At 43.1% G+C, this 21,017-nt stretch overlaps 1 protein-coding gene across 2 annotated transcripts in view; it reads right to left on the bottom strand.

Moving 5' to 3' along the window:
* Positions 1-2,062: 2,062 nt before the first annotated feature.
* Positions 2,063-21,017, bottom strand: part of pcgf1 (polycomb group ring finger 1) — a 46,857-nt gene continuing 27,902 nt past the window's right edge. For both annotated transcript variants that reach the window (XM_078554742.1, XM_078554748.1), the window contains 5 exons: positions 19,962-20,067; positions 12,068-12,107; positions 6,709-6,798; positions 6,552-6,632; positions 2,063-3,180 (listed from right to left, as the gene is read on the bottom strand). In XM_078554742.1, coding sequence (XP_078410868.1) covers positions 3,130-3,180; positions 6,552-6,632; positions 6,709-6,798; positions 12,068-12,107; positions 19,962-20,067 — 368 coding nt within the window. In that variant the 3' untranslated portion in view covers positions 2,063-3,129. The remainder of the gene's footprint in view (positions 3,181-6,551; positions 6,633-6,708; positions 6,799-12,067; positions 12,108-19,961; positions 20,068-21,017) is intronic.

Below are 21,017 nucleotides of genomic sequence, written 5' to 3'. Positions count from 1 at the left end.
GAGGAAAATGCTGCTGAAGTCGGTGCAAGAGGAGATAGTTGAGATAATGGATATATTAAAGATTGATTAAGAGGAGGTACTAGCAAGGCTTGCTGTACTTGAAGTTCATAAGTCATCAGGACCTGGTGGGATGCAGCTGAGGGTAGGAGAATAAAGGAGGAAATTGCAGAGGGACAAGCCATAACCTTCCGAACCTCCTTACATAGAGGAGTGGTGCCAGAGTAATGGAGAATTACATTGTTCAAAAAAGCGTGCAAGGATAATCCCAGCAATTACAGGCTAGTCAGTTTAACGTCAGTGGCGAAAAGCTTTTAAAAATGATAACCCAGGACATAACTATCACTGGGGAAAGTGTGGATGAATTAAGGAAATCTAACACAAATTTGTTAAGGGCAAATAGTGTTTAACTGACTTAATTGAATATTTTGATGAAGCAACAGAGTGCTGATGACGTCATGTAGTTGATGTGATGTATGTGGACTTCCAAAAGGCACTTGATGAAGTGTCACATAATAGATACGCCAGTAAAGCTGAAGCCCACAAAAAGGGACAGTGGCAGCATGGATAAAAAGTTGGTTGAGTGACAGGAAGTGTGTGGTGGCGTTTTTCAGACTGGAGGATGGCATATAGTGGGGTTCCCTAGGGGTTGGTATTAGGACACAAATTCAAAATTTCCAGATGACGCAAAACATGGAAATACTGTTAACTGAGAGGATAGTGATAAGCTTCAAGAGGACATACACAGTTTGTTGAAATAGGACACATGGCAGATGGAGTTTAATGCGAAGAGGTGAGAAATGATGCATTTTGGTAGGAAGAAAGAGAGGGAATATAAAGGATACAATTCTAAAGAAGTGCAGGAAGAGACCTGGGGGTATATATGCACAAATTGTTGAGGTAACAGGACAAGCTGAGGAAGTGGTTAAAAAGGCATATGGGATCCTGGGATTTATAAATAGAGGCATAGTGTACAAAGCAAGGAAGTCATGAACTTTTATAAAACGCTGGTTCGACCTCAGCTGCAGTATTTGGAGTGTGAGCAGGATGGGGAGTTGCTTTTAAAGAGAGTGAGCACAGTTGAATGGCCTCCTTCTATGCTGAGTGATTCTATTGTTTGATCAAAGTTTGAGATATAAAGGGGAAGAGTCTAGTATAGCCAGACCTTTCAGAAATGAAATCCATCAACACTTCTTCACGCAAAGCGTGGCAGAATTTTGGAACTCTTTCATAAAGGGGACTTGATGTTGGATCAGTGGTTAATTCTAAAACAGATTATATTAGCCAGTCAAGCTCTTAAGGTATGAAGTGCTATGGGGTATAGGGAGGTATACAGAGTTAGGTTGCAGATCACCCATAACCTCGTTAGATGCAAGAGCAGGCTCGAGGGGCTAAATGGCCTATTCCTGCTTCTGATTTCCATCAAACCTCAATTGGCAGCTTTGCCTTCAGCCATGTAGGCCCTAATGATGGGGTGTTACATCCCTTCTCTCCCAACTGTGATGGGTGAAATGAATCTGGGTGTACTTCCATCCAGGGCAGGGAGCACATAGATCAATGATAAAAAGCCACTGGCGATTTGCTCTAAAGCTTCACGCAGGAATCACTGAATAGTTGTTGCTTACAATCAACAGGAAGCAGCTCGTGAGCTTCCTTTTTTTCTTAATTCATTATTGGGGATGTGAGCATTTATTGTCCACTCCTAATTGTCCTTGAAGATGGTGGCGAGCTGCCTTCTTGAACCGCCGCAGTCCATGTGGTGAAGCATGACCACTTGTATTAAAGTCCTCTAGATATAAAGACCAGAATTCCATTAACCTTTTTGATTAGTTTCTGTAGCTGTTCATGACATTTCATTGGTCCATGTACCAGAACATTTCAGCACACTCCTTCTGAATTGGCCAAATGCCACTGCCAACATTCACTGCCCAGGCATATCCATGAAGAATGGCCACTAGGTTAAGGTACCCAGTATATCAGACCTTAAACTGGTTGGAGTCAATGCCCATCCTGTTCGGGGTTGGGAATGAGGGGTGAAGGGGGAAGAAATTCAGGTTGGAGAAAATAAAACTCAAAATTCCATTTGTTTAGATTCCAAGGTCAATACCATTTTCACTTTTGCAATTTACATAGAGGCACTGAATGTTTTAAGAAATCCAAAAGTTTACAATAGTACAAAACAAACCTTTACACAAGTTGCAGAAATACACACTCTTCAATGCCCTTTAAAAACAAAGGAATATTTTGAAGTAGAGCAATTACCGTTGTTACAACACTGCAAAAATTAACTGCAGAGGCAAAAGAAATAGATTTCAATTTCCACCCATAGGTGGTATCAATTACAGGGGCTTTAAATAATATATAAAACTCCCTCCCCCTAAACAGAGCACTGTTGACCCCAATACTTGCTTGGGACACACAAATGCAGTTATCATTTCATAGATATTATTTAAAAAAGCCATTCTGTTAGTGCAAATTTTGCTGAAAGTTTCTTTGACACTCTCGATATCCCCGCCAGAAAAAAAGGAAATAAATAAGCAGACAAACTATGCAATCTGTATTATTGGCAGCCAGGGCTGCCTTTCCGTGAAGGTTTTGCACTGAGCCACATAAAGCAGGTGAGGGTCCAGGTTTCATCCAACACCTTGCATGAGCTGTTGTGGCTCAGGGTAGTGGCTGGGGTTGAAAAAAGTCCCTTGCTGTAGCAATGGCTAGTTTTTGGGAAAGGCGTGAAGTGAGATGAAACATCTGCGTGTGTGGGGGTGGTGACAACAAGTTCATCTTTAATACCCACCACTTTTGAAAAGGTCAGCCAACAGTCATTGCCCATGCTGATTGGAGGGAACTAAAATGACCAGCAAGCCTTAGCACCTTCAGAAGTCGGGAGAAGAGAGGCAACAATCAGAGCGCTTGGCTCTTTCACAAACTGCCACCAGGCTACAGAGAAGGAGTTACTTTAAAGTTACGAGCAGAACCAAGCTGGTTGGTCACAGTCTATTCAGTAGTTGGAGATACACAGGCTATACAGTTGCAGGTAGGGATTAATGGTCCCCGCCCCAGCCTTGCTCAGTAAAAAACACTTTGTGACTGAGATTTGATATGCCAGATGAGTTGTTCTTCCGTCTCATGCTTTCACCTTCCTCGTTTCTCCTTCACACTATACTGGAGGATCATTGGTGTAGGCTGAAGGAGAAAGTAGAAAGTGAAGTTAAATAATTTGTGCCATTACACAAGAACAAAGAAAATAGTAGCAAGACTCGACTGCAAGGCCCCTTAAGCCTGCTCCGCCATTCAATAAGATCATGGTTGATCTTCTGTCTCAACTCCACTTTCCCGCCCTATACCTTGTTCCCTTAGTACCCAGAAATCTATCAATCAATCTCAGTCTTTAATGTACTCATCAATTAAGCGTCCACAATCCTCTGGAGTAAAAAGTGCTGCAGACTCAAAACCTACTGAGTGAAGAAATGTTTCCTCATCTCAGTCCTAAATAACCAACCCCTTATCCTGAGATAATAACCCCTTATATGAGACTCTCCATCCAAGGGAAACAGGCCCAGCATTTACCCGGGCAAGCCCCCTGAGAATTTTACATGTTCCAACGAAGTAGTCTTTCATTTTTCTGAAATTCAGACAATATAGGCTCAACATAGGACAGCCTTTTCACTTGGGAATCATTCTAGTGAGTCTTTGCTGCACCCTCTCTAAGACTAACGTATCCCTTCTTTAGTAAGGAGACCGAAACTGTACACAACACTCCAGATGCAGTCTCATAGAAGCCCCATATAAATACAGCAAGGCTTGCTCACTCTTATACTCCAACCTTCTTGCAATAAAGGCTAACATGCCATTTGCCTTCCTAATTGCTTGCTGTACCGGCATTTTAACTTTAATGATCCTTGTAAATGGATTGCCAAATTCTCTGAATACCACCATTTACTAAGTACCTCACTTTTTAAAAAGTATTCTCCTCCCACTCTTCCTACCAAATTTCACATTTTCCCACATTATTCTCTTTCTGCCACTTTCCCCAATCCAATGAGCCCTAAGCTTAGGGGTGGGGAGAAAGTTACTGACCCTAGTCTGTTTCATACCTATTCACAGGATGCCTGAGCTGTCACCTCTAATCTTATTTCCATTGGCAGCTATGGCTCAGTGTTCACCTGGGAGAAAATTGTGGGTTCAAGCCCCATTCCAGATAATGTTGTTGTGAAGAAACTCAGGAACTATATAAATGCAAACTGCTGTCGTTGAAATTGTAAGATCATGGTAAGACTATGGCAGATTGGAAGGTTATAAAAATGCCTAACAGCAGGAGCCACGATAGAAACCAAGTGATTCCAGTTCTCACTAAAGTAAATGGGGAGGAGCTGCAATGAGTTACAGTTACAGGTAGGAGTCCTTTTGCAATATAGTGCCAGTCCATGAATGCAACACTTTCCCCACCTTCCCCCAAAACACCTCCCACACCCACAGCCCTAGAAAAACTGCATTTATAGAAGTTACATTGCTCTGAAAACTCTGCCTCGATGTAAGTAATAGAAAATCTGACTTCCAAAGTTGTTCATCAATGTCACCATCCAGGCTTCTCAACATATGCTGTAAACTGTTTCAAAAATTGGGTAGTTGTTACAGCGGATGAAGTAGTGCAAACTTCAACCATCATGCCCCACACGCTGGAGCTCTCTCTTAACCTTCCCGTCACATCTCCCCTAAGCTCTAGCTCTTTGCCCTTGCCATTGGTCACCATTCTTCTACCTAAGTGGGGTCTGATCCCTCGTCTGCCAACTGGCTTGGCACAGTTCATTCTGTTAAAATGAAATTGGCTCAGAGTTTAGACGGTTGTGGACTCAAGCTCCACTCCACCAGCTTGAGACAAAAATCTAAACTGTACTGAGCAAGTGCTGCACTCTCGGACTGTCTCTCAGGTGACATAGTAAACCGGGACTCCATCTGCTCCCCTAGGTGGTTGCAAAAGATCTCATGCTGCTATTTCAAAGTGGAGAGGGGGGGTTCTCTCTGGTGAACTGGTCAATACGAATCCCTCAAATCAACATCACTAAAAACAGATTATCTGGTCACTATTATATTGCTGTTTGCGGGAGCTTGCGGTTTGCAAATTGGTCGTCATGTTTCTTACATCACAACAATGACTACAATTCAAAAGTACTTAAATAAAAGCAAAATACTGGAGGCTGGAAATATGAAATAAAAAACAGAAAATGCAGAAAAACTCAGCAGGTCTGGCAGCATCTGAGGAGAGAGAAACAGAGTTAATGTTTCAAGTCCAATATGACTCTTCTTCAGAATGGGAACCAAGTTTTGAAGAGGAGCCATGTTGGACTTTAAACATCAACTCCATTTCCCTCTCCACAGATGTTGCCAGACCTGCTGAGTTTTTCCCAGTATTTTCTGTTTTTATTTCAAAAGTGCTTCATGGGCTGTAGAGTGCTTTGAGAAGTTCTGAGGTAGTAAAAGGCAGAAAATGCATGTCCATTTCTGTCCATCGACTCCAAGTCATTAATTGTGGTAATGTAGGTACTCACTTAGGTCACCTGGCACTTGAAAATTCTCTTCTGCCTGCATCTAAAAGGCACTAAGATGTACAGAGCAGAGCATTTGTAAATTGTCAGTCTATATAGTTACGTCAGCTAGGGCAAGATTGTGGGTAGATACAAATAGTCGAAGCAGGGCTGGACGTGGGTAGATAGGCGAGGGAGAAAAATATCACTGATTTCCACATCTCTCGCTAACACATGTGCGGGCAGGACAAGAACAGGGTCCGCTGATTCCCACCCCCACAAAAAGTACCTCCATCAGAAGAATGACCACTTGAATGAGGTATCGAGGAATTGTATTGACTTCAACAGAGGGGAGTTAAATCCTTTTTGAGACTATTTATTCTACAAACCTATCACAGATGTTATTGCATATTTTTGATAATCTTGCTTTTAGATGGATTCCTATTTGGTTCTGCATTTCTTGATTGGATGTCAATTTGTCATGTGTGCAGAGGAGAATTATCAGGTATGAGGAACTACAGGACTTGCTAGAGAAGATGGGAATGTTCAAAATTAAAGGGTTTTTTGATAGAATAGACAAGGGGAAACTGTTTCCGCTGGCAGAATAGTCAGTGACTACAGGACACAAATTTAAAATTATTCAAAGAACCACCAGAGTAAGAAGGCCCAGAATATAATTTTATACAGCAAATTTTTATGATCTCTGCCTGAAAGGGTGGAGGAAGCAGGTTTAATGATAACTATGGGAAAAGAAAGAAGATTGGATTAATTGGGCTGCTCTTTTAAGCCAGCAGACACATGAAGGACTCAACGTCATCTTCTGTGCTGCAGGTTTTGACAAATAGGGTAAAAAATGAAGAGGATAAAAGAAAATTGTAGTTAGATTACAAAGAGTTGCATAGTATTTACAACTGGTTTATGTCAGTGTTTATGCGAATCTGTCCATCTTATTTTATTTAACTTTGTTTACAGATCCTTCTATTCCTTTCTCCCTCATGTACTTATCTAGCTACTTGAGTACTGATCACTCACCTTGCCGTACCATCTCAAGAGCCAGAGCTGCTTCATGGTCATGTGTTCTGGCAGAGGCTCATTGTCAAATAGTATTTGCACCTGCAAAAAGAAAGTCCGTTATACTGTCAGAAAGCTTGTGAAGAAACAAATTTATTGCTAGCCCTCCCTAGCTTACCTGTTGCTGATCCAGCACATTAATTCTGTGGCACAGAACTCTCTTCAAGTGCCTGATCTCTGCTCGAACTGAACACCTGACGTACTTTTGCTGCAAGTGTTAGATAAAAAATAAAGTATTTTACAAAGTGTTGCGCTGTTTTCACTCTATTCCCCTAGACACAAGATAAAGCCCCATTTGCATTCCTGAACCCTTCTATTCAAAAACAAACTCAGTCAGGGATTCAGACCCACTAAACCATACAGATCACATAGCTGTGCTCAGTAGCTGATGGACCGCTGCTCCAAATGGACCTGGTACCCATTAGGTTAGGGAAAGGGAAAGGAAAACTTGGAGGGGCTCCAATTCCTCAGGCTGTGATGTGCTACCGGAGATGCAGCTGGACGAGATTATTGGCAAGCAGAGAGAACGGGCATTGACCCTAGGGGGTTATCAGCATTAAGAGGTCAGCACCCATGTCACTTCCAGGCAGCAATTCATGGGTACCCCTGATCACAGTGGCAAAGGGGTGTATTTTACATTGGCACATTGCATCACTGCCATCATTCCTTATAATGCTCCGTTCTCACTTATGCAGGGCAGCATTCAACCATTTGTCTCTGTGAAACTAGCAACGGACCCCCAACACAACACAGGTGCAGTATGCATCTCTGTTGCATGCTGACATACACGTTGGTGTTAATTTTCCAAATTTTGCTAAATTCTGGAAAGGACCCATCAGATTGGAAAGTTGCAAATATAACCCCTCTATTCAAGAAGGGAAGGAGGCAGAAAACAGGAAACCATAGGTCAGTTAGCCTGACGTCTGTCGTGGAGAAAGTGCTAGAATCAATCATTGAGGTTACAGCTGGGCACTTAGAAAAACTCAAGGTAATTGGGAAGAGTCAGGAGGGTTTTATGAAAGGGAAATCATGTTCAGCCAATTTCTTGGAGTTCTCTGAAGAAATAACTTGCGCCGTGGATAAAGGGAAGCCTGTAGATGTACTTTACTTGGATTTCCAGTAGGCATTTGATAAGGTGCATGTCAAAAGATTATTGTGGAAAATAAAAGCTCATGGTGTAGGGGATAACATGGATAGAAGATTGACTGACTGGCAGAAAAGAGAGTATGCATAATGGGTCATTTTCTGATTGGCAGGATGTAACGAGTGGTGTCCCGAGGGGTCTGTGCTAGGGCCTCAACTTTTTATAATTTATATCAATGACTTAGAGGAGGGAAGCTAAATTTGCAGATGATAGGTAGGAAATTATGCTGTGAAGAGGACATAAGGAGGTTGCAGACAGATATAGATAGGTTGAGTGAGTGGGCAAAACTCTGGCAGATGGAGCATAATGTGGGAAAATGTTAAGTTGTTCACTTTGGCAGGGAGAATAATAAAGCAGAGTATTACTTAAATGGAGAATGACTGAAGAATTCAGAGGTGCAGAGGGATTTAGGTGTTCTAGTGCATGAGTCACAAAAAATTAGTATGCAGGTACAGTATGTAATCAAGAAGGCTAATGGAATGTCATCCTTTATTACGAGAAGAATTGAACATACAAGTAAGGGTGTTATGCTTCAGTTATACAGGGCATTGGTGAGACCACATCTCGAATATTATGTGCAATTTTGGTCTCCTTATTTAAACGAAGGATGTAAATGCATTAGAGGCGGTTCAGAGGAGGTTTACTAGATTGATACCTGGAATGAGTGGGTTGTCTTATGAGAATAGGTTGGACAGACTGGGCTTGCTTCCACTGGAGTTTAGAAGACTGAAGGGTGACTTGATTGAAGTATACATGATCCTGAACGGTCTTGACAAGGTGGATGCAGAAATGATGTTTTGGGTGAGTCCGAAACAAGGGAGGACAGAAATGAGGAGAAATTTTTTCTGAGGGTTGTGCAACTTTGGAACTCTGCCTCAGAAGCTGGGGCCATTGAATATCTTTAAGGCGGAGGTAGATAGATCCTTGTTAGGCAAGGGAATCAAAGGTTATCTGGGGTAGATGGGAATGTGGAATTAGAAATACAAACAGATCAGTCATGATATTGTTGGTGGAGCAGGCTCAAGAGGTGCATTGGCCTACCTCCGCTCTTCCTAGTCCATATCATGCACGCACACGGAGGCTCTCTTGTACAGTGGGACAAAATAGAATTGTGGTCTCTCTCTCTGGGCACACACCAGGTCCACAGACACCATCTTGGCTTGTGTGCGTCTGGATGAGGTACTTGGGGTTGGGCTAAGGAATAGTATCTCAGGCAAGCAGTCATCATCAAAAGGAACAAAAAAAAAAAAGAGAAAATATTCCGGTGAACGGGCATCCTTCTGTATTGAACGTTGCACATTTGCAAAGTGTATATTAAATCATTCTGTTCATGTTATACTTTGCTTTCTTTAGACTTTGTTCCCCTTTGATGGTGGCAGGGTTGGCTGTCCTTCAGAACTTTGTCCAAATGCCATTCTTCACACATGACCCTGGATAGACTATGCAGAGGAGCAGGAACCTCAGCCAATTTCTCCCTGACGCCAACCCCCTCTATCCACCTAACGAGAGCGAGAGCGAAAGTGAGGAAAAGAAAAAAAAAACTTGGATTTATATAGTGCTTTTCACAACCACTGAACGTCTCAAAGCACTTTCAAGCCAAGTTTGCTTGTTGTAACATAGGAAAATGAGAGCAAGCGAGCATTGAGGGTCTTTAGAATTGACTAGCCCAGGGGACTGTGGATGCTCCATTGTTAAGTATATTTAAGGCTGAGATAGATAATTCCATAAAAGATCGAAAATTTAAGGGAAATGAAGAGCAGGCAGGAAAGTGGAGCTGAAGCAGAAGACCAGCCATGATCACACTGAATAGCAGAGAAGGCTAAGGGGGCTGCATGGTCTAGTCCTTTTCTTACATGAAAGACAGAGCTAAAAAGACAGAAAAAAGAGAAAAAGAGACAGATATAAAATTTGCGTTTATATAGCACCTTTCACAATCTCAGCTGTTTCAAAGAGCTTTACTTTGGAAGTGTAGTCATTGTTGTAACGCAGGAAAATGCAGCAGCCAATTTGCATAAGTGGCACTATGATGAGGTCCAGATAATCGGATTAGGGATAAATATTGGTCAATAGAGCCATGGGATCTTTTACCTCTACTTGATAGGTGTTAAACAAAAGACCCATCTATACCCTCATTGAATATCGCTACTAACACCAAGATCTGCATCTGCGGCAGCTTCATCCAGGCCCACACCCTGGGCTTCTGTGCTCAACACAGTGGCCCTCCTACTCATTGCGGCCTCAATAGGCCTGACACTCCTGCACCATCCATTTTCAGGGCTGGTTGATTTGGCAGGTGAGTCATTACACACTCCTTAGTGGATTCCGACTCCCATGACCACCATCCTACTGTCTACGTCAACCAACACCTTTGGTGGCAAGATGAGCGTCTGATCATTCGAAAGTCAATACCTCCAATAGTGCTAGACTGGATTCTGGTGTTCATGTTTCCAGAGTAGAGCTCAGATCCATGATCTTCTAATGAGGTGAGAGTGATACCTACTGAGCCACAGCTCACATCATGCTTAGTTATACATTATGTGGTACCAAGGGAGAGGGAGATGGGGGTTAAAAACAGAGTTCAAGATTTAAAAAATATATTGCTTGCAGCACAGCAATATCAAGTTACACCTTGAAAACATGTAACTGGATTACAGATTTGAGAGAAGAAAGTTTTGGAACGGAAGTTGTATAACATAGATATTCGCCAACAAGGAGCAGGTGATGTTTGAATTCCAACTGACACTGTGCTGCATGATTTAACAACTCCAATGTTATTTACTCTATGCACGTGTCCACTGGGGAAGGGAGGGGGTACGCAGGCTGCTTTCTGACAAGAGAGAGGGAATAATTGAATTTGACTTCAATGATCTGAGAACACAGGGTGAGAAAAAAAAAAAAAATCAATAGACCCCATCTGCTGCAGTGTAGTGATGTGAAATGATTCGTGACCCTTGAGCCCTCACATTAACTGCAGGCTTTGTATCTACTTCATGTTAAATATGTTTTGGATTTACTGAGGGTCTGGCTATTAGAACAGACACACACACATAGAAAAATGCCTTCTGCATCTGGGAATGTCAGAGGAGTGCACAGGCTGAATGCCAGCAGAATGCTCTGAAAACAGAGTATCATTACATATAGGGCTGCATGCAAACTTCATTAGCCACCTGGTTAAACATCCCTTTCCACACCCTCCCACCCATCACTCACCCACCTAAGAAACTGTCAAGGGTATGGGTAGTTTCATAGTTCTGATGCTGAATTAGCAATCTAGAAGTTGCATGGCCACATCCCACCATGAATTCAATAAATCAGCTGGATTCTTGGAAAATCCAGACTGGTTCGCTGGTACCCTTCAGGGAAGGGAACCACCACCCTCACCCTGATCTGGCCTCCCTAAGGCCCTAGTCACTTAACACTCTCTGAAAGTGGCCTAGCAAGCAACTCAGTTGGAAGACCAATTAATGTCAAGACAACAACTTACATCCACCACACTTTCTCAGGATGACTATAAAATGGCAATAATTGAGATATTGCCAGTGTTGTCCACATCCCAATAATAAGCTGATCGCCCTAGAGGAGTGATCACCCCAGATATTCACTTGTGTTGCCATATCCTCCTGGGATTAGTGTAGTCAGATCTTTGTTGACCTGTGTGGACACGATGAGCCGAATGGCCTCCTTCTGTGCTGTAAACATCTATGAGTCTATTGATACCAAACCACACAAGGAGAAATTAGGACAGGTGCTCAAAAATTTGGTCAAAGCTATAGGTTTTAAGGAGCAGAGGGGTAAAGAGGCAGAAAGGTTAAGGCCTAGACAGCTGGAGGCATGGCCACAACTGGTGAGGCGATGGAAATAGAGGATGAACAAGAGGCCAGAATTGGAGGAGTGTAGAGATCTCAAGGGGATTGCGAGGACAAGATTTAGAGACGGAGGCGCGAGGCAACAGAGGGTTTTGAATGCAAGGGTGAGTGTTCAGAATCACAGAATTGTTAGAGTGCAGGAGGTGGCTATTCGGCCAGGCTTGTCTGCACTGGCCCTCTAAATGAGCAATTCACCTAGTGCAATTTCCCTGCCTTCCCCATGTAACCCTGCACATTCTCTCTTTTCAGAGAACAGTCTAATCCCTTTTGAAAGCATCAACTGGACCTGCCTCTACCACACACTCAGGTAGTGCATTCCAGATCCCAACCACTTGTGTGAAAAATCAAGATCAGGGGCTATCATAGGTCAGCGAAAACTCGGGTGATGGGCGAATGTACTTGGTGTGAATCAAATGCAAGATAAATGCATTAATAGGTAGCCATTACAGTCCAACTCAGTATCTTACTTGTAACACGAGTTTCCCCTTCTCTTTTCCCAGGGAGGAGCTGCAGGACCCAAACAGAATAAATACATTAATCAGCATACAGGCCAAACAACTTTCAAGGAACAGAACTCAGTAAAAACAAAAAAAACCTCAAGTTTACCAATCTGGATGTTCTGGGCATCTGACCATACCACCAGTGTGTCTGGGCCTATGGAGTCTCTGGCTAGACCAGCACAAGTGCGAGCCCCTCTTGCTTGCACTGCTGGTGTGTGGACTGGACATGCCACAAAATTATAAAGCCAAGCAGGCCCTGTGAATCTGCTCATTGTGTCACGGTACTACAACGCATCATGATTTACAGCTTTTTTTCTTATTCATTCATGGGATGTGGGCTTCACTAGCTAGACCAGCATTTATATCCCATCCCCAATTGCCCTCAAGAAGGTGGTGGTAAGCTGCCCTCTTGAACTGCTGCAGTCCGTGTGGGTTTAGGTACATCCAGTGCTGTTAGGGAGGGAGTTCCAGGATTTTAACCCAGCGACAGTGAAGGAACAGCGAGATATTTCCAAGTCAGAATGGAGAGTTGCTTGGAGGGGAACTTCCAGGTAGTGGTGTGCTCATGTGTCTGTTGCCCTTATCCTTCTAGATGATAGCGGTCGTGGGTTTGTAAGGTGCTGTCCACGGAACCTTGGTGAGTTCCTGCAGTGCATCTTGTAGATGGTACACACTGTTGCCATTGTGCGTCAGTGATGGAGGGAGTGAATGTATGAGGATGATGTGCCAATCAAGTGGGCTGCTTTGTCCTGGATAGTGTCAAGCTTCTTGAGTATTGTTGGAGCTGCACTCATCCAGGCAGCTAACCAAATGAACAAGCTCAGCATGTTTTACAAGACAGGTCAGGAGCTCCCAAAACCAACAGTGGATAGACAGCCCCTGTACCCATAAAGACGTGGTTGCAAATTTGGCTGGGTTGGGCAATGACGACCTTCTCACTGTCAGTGCCTGCTGGGCAAAAGGTCTAAACCTATAAGTGGGTACTCATGGAGAGCTAATGGCACTTGTACACATACCCAAGTTAATAGGTGGCATTTTTGAAAGCAGAAAGGGATTACAAACACAAAAAAGTGCGCATAAAAAAAAAGCAAGCAACATCACACTTAGGCTACAATTGTCTTGGGAATGAGGAAAAAGAATACAAAATTCAAATGAAGTTCACCTCCTAAACTTGCAGCAATAATGGTTACAAAATGAATTATTTTCTTAATACACTCACAATAAACTCAGAATGCAGCTGATCAATCAGACCATGGTGACCATAAAATTGCTTTATTATGCACAACATTTTATCCCATGTGCAATAGTTGAATAATAAGCAGATTTACATCAGGCTGCCCAGGTCCCAACAAGGTTAACCCTATTTCATGAATAAAACAGCCAGCATCAATTCTCATTATTTTGGTGGAAGTGTTAACTCAATATCTCTAATGAAATTTGGTACTGAGCTATTTCCTCACTTACCCCGCTTACCAATCTCTTATAACCAGTGCTTTTATCTGTGCTAGTTTGCTGTAGCACCTGGATAGAATTAAGGGTGCATTTACACGCTAACTTTAGAAAAGAAAGTGAAGGCTGACCTTCTGACTACCACTAAACTAAAGCTGACAGTGAGCCAAGGCTGACAACTTTAGCACCACACCAAAGTAGTTTCTGCTAAGGTTGGTGTGTGAACAGGGATTCTTTTCTTATGACATGCTAAACTGAGGCCCCATCTGCCCTCTCAAGGGGGAGTACAAGATCCCACATTATTGTTCTGAAGAAAAACAGAGTAGTTCATCCCCGTGTTCTGGCTAATATTTATCCTTCAATTAACACCTATGAATAACAGATGATTTGATCATTATCATATTGTCGATTGCAGGACCTTGCAGTGTGTATTAGCTGTAAAGTGCTTTGGAATGTCCTGAAATTGTGAAAGATGTTATATAAATTAATTTTATTGGACTGGAGATTGTGAGTATGGTAGACTAGTGATTACTGGACAAGCAACCAAGAAGGTGAGAGTCAACTCCCAACATAGTGTTATGAAACTGAATTCAATAATTTTGGTAATTTTCCAGTTTCCACTAGAAAAACAAGAGGACCTCCCCATCTTCTCCCATGTCTTGGTGCCATCTTACACCCCAGGACAACCAGCAACCTCAGCTGTGGCTGCCTTGAAGGTCGGAAAGCAACCTCCAGTCCTGCCCTTACCAGCTTTAATGGGACAGGGAACCCATCTCCATATCAATTAAGGGCTTGCCTGCCTGAAAATCTGAACTTCAGTTTCCCACTGAAGTTGGATTTCCGGCAAAAAACAAACCCGGCTCCTGTTTCCCTCCTCCTAGGCGAAAATCTGACCCCTAGTCTCAGGGCTCCTGGGCAAGGTAGGTAATATATAATCAGCCAGGGGTCCTGTACCAGCTACCCTACTCGAAAAAAGAATGATATAGCACAGAAGGATGCCATTTGGCCCATCATGCCTGTGCATTTAGCAGCTGAGAAGAGGATAAGACCCCTCTGTTATGCCTTCCAAAATCCAGTTGCCTGTTGGCACTCACCATCTTGAGCTCAGCCATTAAGAATGTTTGCCTCTTGGGTGAGATGTTAAACTGTGGCCCCATCTGACTTCCTGGGTGGACACAAAAGATCCCATTGCACTATTTCGAAGAAAAGCAGGGGAGTTTACCCTGTGGCCTAGCCAATATTTATCCCTCGACCAATATTACTAAAAATTCTGGTCATTACCTGATTTCTCTGTGCAAATTATCAGTTGTATTGCCTACATTAGAACAATGATTACACTTAAAAAGTGCTTCATGATTGTGAAGTATTTTGGGTCCTGAGGTGGTGAAAGCTGCTATATAAATGCAAATTCTTTCTTTAGATGAGGTATTGGAGGGAAACAAGAACATGTGGAACGCTATTGCCAATAATAGGCAGCACACGCAATACAAAAGCTGAATTATGACAACAGCAAGTAAATTGTATTCCTCATGAAGAGTGGAAATGAAGATTCTGATGCACATTGAAAGGACTGAAGTGGAAGGCAATGTGCTGATGGACTGGGTGCATATCCATTTCGTATCACTATTTTGGGCTTTCCAGCATCATTTTATTTTCTCTGGCTCCTAGGCTTCTCTCCCTCTCTTCTAAACTTCGCCCTCTCCAGCTCTAACCCTCCCCCACTTTTACATTCCCTTCTCTAACTCTGGGTCTGCCATTTCCTCACACACCATACGCCCACTCCCCCACACCCCTCCCCACCTCACATCTGAACACCCCTCTCAAACACCCAGTTTCCTACTTCCCCTATCCTGCACCTCCTCACCCTCACTGTTACATTCTCTTCTTCTGCTCTTTCTCTGCCATCCCACTTCTAGATTCCCCTTTTCTCTGCTCCCAGTCTTGTGCTTCTCCTGTCCTACCCCTACACTCCCACCCTCCATTCTCTGGCTCCCAGTCTTCCATTTCCCTGTCCCTTTCCTGCATTCCCATTGTCCACTCCCTGGCTTCCATTCTGCTGTTCCCTTCTCTACAGCTCTTGTTGCAGCACAGTATGTGGAGCAATCAGCAACATGCTGGAACTAATTTCCCACACTCTGGAGGTTGATGTGGCCCAGCTTTTTGCCTGAAAATGGTGGGAAGAAGAGAGAAAGAGGGACCTCTTCTAACCTGGCTTGCCCAACAAGTAGAAAACCAGTAATTTGTTTTATGTTCTTTGAAAGGACATTCATTGGGATCAGTTTTGTTCCCCTCCAAAAAAGGAAAAAAAAAACAAATTTGAAATTATTGGCAGGCAGAAAAAGCACCAGCCTCCTTAAACACTGCTGGTAAACTGTTTATCAGAGTTTCCAACAGCTTTGTGTGAGAGCCTTGCTGATAGCAACACATCCAAACTAATTGCTTTAAAATTAGTATCGACCCCAGTGCCTTCCAGCTGCTGCAAATTCACCAGATTGAGTGATGAATCTGGACTCAGACAAGCCGCTCGATAGGAATTTTTCATTTTTTCCCCTTGTGTATTGATTGAACATGCTCTCTGCCTTCTGCACTGTATAAAGCCAACCCTCCCTTCTCTCTCTTCCCCATCCCTTCCCTGCTGTCAAGGTAACACTCCACAAGTGCTTCATGCAGTAATTAAAATCAATGCAGGTGATAAACAAAGAGGGATAAAATGCCAATGCAGGTGATAGACATACAGAGGGATGAAATGCCAGTAGATGGCCATGTAAATAAAACAATATTTTCACGTGTCAAGACAAGGGTGCAACATCGCTTTCATTTGTGTTCAATGTCCCCAGGCATTTCACAAAAGTATAATCAGACAAAGATTATGCTGAGCCAATGGAAGAGATATTAGGAGGAGTGGTCACAAGATTGGAATCACCTGTTCCTTTGGCCTTTGAGAGATTTTGCTGTGCACAAAAATGCTTACAAAGCAAGTTACTGAAATAAAGTGCTTCACGTGTAGCAAATTGAGATGATAAGAGGTGTGATAAGGTGTTATGTAAATGCAAGTTTTTCTTTCTCTGCCCAAATGTGATGTAAAAGAGTCAGAATTCCAGACTAAATCAAATATGCTCTCTCAATTAGAGGAAAACGCTTCAAAATTAACATTTGTCTTCATACAACATCAGAACGTAAGAAATAGGAAGAGGAGTAGACCATTTGGCCCCTCGAGCCTACTCCACCATTTAATAAGGACATGGCTGATCTTTGTGTTTCGATTTCCATGTTCCCATCTAACCCCAATAACCTTTGATTCCCTTGCCTCAAGAATCTATCTACCTCTGCCTTAAAGATATTCAATGACCCCGCCTCCTCCACCTTCTGAGGCAGAGAATTCCAAAGTCGCACAACCCTCAAAAAATTTCTCATCTGTCCTAAAAAGGGCACCCCCTAATTTTAAAACAGTGCCCTCTAGTTCTGGACTTACCCACAAGAGGAAACATCCTTTCGACATCCACCTTGTCAAGGCCGTTCAGGATCTTGTATACTTCAATTAGATCACCCCTCACTCTTCTAATCTCCTGTGGAAACAAGCCCAGCCTGTCCAACCTTTCCTCATAAGACAACCCACACATTCCACCTTTGAACCACCTCCAATGCATTTACATCCTTCTTTAAATAAGGAGACTTGACAGTATTTGAGGCGAGGTCTCATCAATGCCTTATTTAACTGAAGCATAACATCCTAACTTTTATGTTCAATCCCTCTCATACTCTGCAACAACATTCAGCGTTTCCAGCTTAGGCAAGGCAGCAGCCATCAACAACGTTTATAATTGATAAAAAAAACAAAAATACACCCAGGTTTGCTTTATTAATTCTCCAATATTTACACTTTCCAGATACCATGGGAGATGGTGGTGTAGTGATAATGTCATGGGACTAATAATCCAGAGGCCCAGATTATGCTCTGGGGACGTGGGTTCAAATCCCACCACAGTGGCTGCTGGAATTTGAATTCAATCAATAAATGTGGAAATGAAAGCTAGTCTTGACAATAGTGACCATGAAATTATTGCAGATGATACAAAGATAAGTGGAGGGACAGGTAGTATTGAGGAGGCGGGGAGGCTGCAGAAGGATTTGGACAGGTTAGGAGAATGGGCAAAGAAGTGGCAGATGAAATACAACGTGGGCAAGTGTGAGGTCATGCACTTTGGTAGGAAGATTAGAGGCATAGACTATTTTCTAAATGGGGAGAGAATTCAGAAATCTGGAGTGCAAAGGGACTTGGGAGTCCTCGTCCAGGATTCTCTCAAGGTTAACTTGCAGGTTGAGTCGGTAGTTAGGAAGGCAAATGCAATGTTGGCATTTATTTCAAGAGGACTAGAATATAAAAGCAGGGATGTGCTGCTGAGGCTTTATAAAGGCTCTGGTCTGACCACATTTAGAATATTGTGAGCAATTTTGGGCCCTGTATCTCAGGAAGGATGTGCAGGCCCTGGAGAGGGTCCAGAGGAGGTTCACGAGAATAATCCCAGGAATGAAAGGCTTAACATATGAGGAACGTTTGGGTCTATACTCGATGGAGTTTAGAAGGATGAGGGGGCATCTGATTGAAACTTACAGAATACTGAAAGGCCTGGATAGAGTGGACGTGGGGAAGATGTTTCTATTAGTAAGAGAGACTAGGACCTGAGGGCACAGCCGCAGAGTAAAGGGAAGACCTTTTAGAACAGAGATGAGGAGAAACTTCTTTAGCCAGAGAGTGGTGAATCTATGGAATTCATTGCCACAGAAGGCTGTGGAGGCCAGGTCATTGAGTGTATTTAAGACCGAGATAGATAGATTCTTGATTAGTAAGGCGGGAGAATGAGGTTGAGAAACTTATTAGCCATGATTGAATGGCGGAGCAGACTCGATGGGCCGAATGGCCTAATTTCTACTCCTATGTCTTATATACTGGCTTGTCCTGGCTCTCGTTTCACGTGAGGCCAACAAACTCTATTTCATCCAAGCAACCATTCCATGTGTGAGAAGGGTGGGGGGGTGGGAGTGGAGTGCTGCTGTGATACATGGTAACACTTCAGATCATGCTCAAGGTCAGTCAGTTCAGTGTGGGTATTAGCCAGTTTAGCATTGCACAAACAATGTCCATAAGACCTTAAAACATAGGAGCAGAAGCAGGCCATTTGGTCCATCGAGTCTGCCCCGCTATTCAATGAGATCATGGGCTGATCTGATAATCTTCAACTCCACTTTCCTATCTTTTCCTCATAACACTCAATTCCCTTGCTGATTAAAAATCTGTCTATCTCAGCCTTGAATATACTTAACGACCCAGCCTCTACAGTAAAGAATTTCACCTCAGAGAAAAAATTCCTCCTCATCTCTGTCTACACTCACTGGGTCACGAAAGGTGCTGCCGCCACTGGAATGCTTCTCAAATTGGTGGCAATGAGTGACTCTTACCCTGTAGTTTCCGTTATGAGGAGCACAGTTATTAAGTGAAAACAGACAGGATAAAATTTGGCATGGAAAACCACCCTCCTCCTTCACGAGACTATTATACCTGAAACATTAACAAGTTCTTTCACTTCACAGGTACCGACTAAGCTGCAGTGTATTTTCAGCACTGATGAAAGGCTTCTTTTCATCGTTACTATTTAACGTCCAAAATCCAAATTCAAGGCTGCCATCTGGTCTCCCTTCAGTATTCAGGGCTGATGTTTGAAACCAAAATCTCTCAGCTAACCGGTGTCCAGCCCGCCCTTTCTGATGCAGATTCTTTCCAATAACAAAACAGAATAGAATAAGAGAGACTTGCATTTATATAGCACCGTTCAAAGCGTTGCAAAGTGCCTTACAGCCAATGAAGTACTTTTGAAGTGGAGCTGTCACACAACAAGTTCCCACAAATAGCAACGTTGATAATGACTAGATAATCTGTTTTTGTTATGTTGAATGAGGGATAAATACTGGCCAAATCATTGGGAATAATCCCTCCAACTCTTCTTTGAAATAGCAACATGGAACCTTTCACGCCCACCTGAGAGGGTAGATGGGGTCTCAGTTTAACCTCTCATCTGATAAATGGCACTTACGCCAGTGAGCACTCCCTCAGCACAGACCAGAAAGAGAACTGCCTCATGTCAATGGCTTTTTGATCCCATCGGTGCTGTCCCAACCTGACATAACCGGGGGAGCTCCTAGATGCATTCACGTAGGTATTTTCTGGGGCTGGAGAGAGAGAAAGTGTCGTCCGACTAGATCGACCCAATCAGGAGAAAATGTCAAACAAACTGCACCTCAACCAACGTCATCCATTTCATTGACTCCTGAGACATTCCAGCAGGATTACTTTAGTACAAGCTATGAGCTGACGTGGTTGAAAAGAGAAAAAAAATTAGCAGGAAAAAAAACTCACCCATGTCTCTCCAAACATAGTGAAACCTGCTCATCATATCTGTAGTAGTGGGCTTTGGAGTGATCGAAGGTTGTGTAAGGAGAACTGGTCAGATCTGGTGTCATAGCTGGCCCAGGAAAGGAAAAAAAAGAGAAAAATATGTACACCACATTCACAGACACCAGCAAAAACTGATCACTCAAACTCTTTGACACGCACAAACCACAGAAGAGAGTGTGTGTGTTTTATGTATTCTATGTAAAAACACCCACACACAGAGATGAGCCAATTTCTCAGAGCCTTCTGAATTCTCAAAGCCTGCCTGGTCAATTGTTCAGTTTTTTTTAAAAAAAAAGTGTTTATTGAATGTTGAGGGTGGGGACGGAAGTCACTAAAATCCCATGAGCCCCATCCTGCTATTTTGCAGCAAATAAAGTCTAATATTTAGGGGTTTTTTTTTAAAAAAATGAAAGCACAGACAGATCACATGTAAAAGAAAATGGAGGTTAAACTTTCCACGTGAAGCAGCCCAGCAGGATGCTGAGGGGTCCCCGCGCAACAGTAAGAGGCCTTTTCACTCGCAGCTGCTGATTGGACTGCTACACGTTTCCAAAAGTTTGGTTTATTCCAATTTTTAAATCATTGAAGTAAGGCATTAAAACAAAGTTGGGGGGGAGGGGGGTCATGTGGTGACTCCGAGAAATTTGTCCAGCTCAGAGTTGGCAACATCTACATGCTCTCCATAAAAATCCTCATAACAGCGACATGGGCACAAAGTCTAACAATTAACCTCTCCTCCTTCACCCCCTTCCCCAATATATTCCACCACCTGCAACTGCTGCCAACCACAACCCCCAACCCCACCCCTGCCTTTACTCTAGCCCTGAGCTGTAATTAAACGAAACGATCCTCAGATAGTGAGCCTCTTGCATCGCTTTAAGATTGAACGAACATGGTTTTCCTCAGCTACCCCCCCCACCCCACCCCCACCAGGGCTTCCTTCAATGTTAAAAAGGCTGTGATTATTGCCTCGATCTTTAATTTTCTGGTTACACGTACACAAGCATTTCCCATCGT

Source organism: Cetorhinus maximus, chromosome 1 (assembly GCF_964194155.1).
Source record: "Cetorhinus maximus chromosome 1, sCetMax3.hap1.1, whole genome shotgun sequence".
Taxonomy (NCBI): domain Eukaryota; kingdom Metazoa; phylum Chordata; class Chondrichthyes; order Lamniformes; family Cetorhinidae; genus Cetorhinus; species Cetorhinus maximus.
Note: the sequence above shows the minus strand (reverse complement) of the source record. Positions and strands in the feature narration are given on the sequence as shown.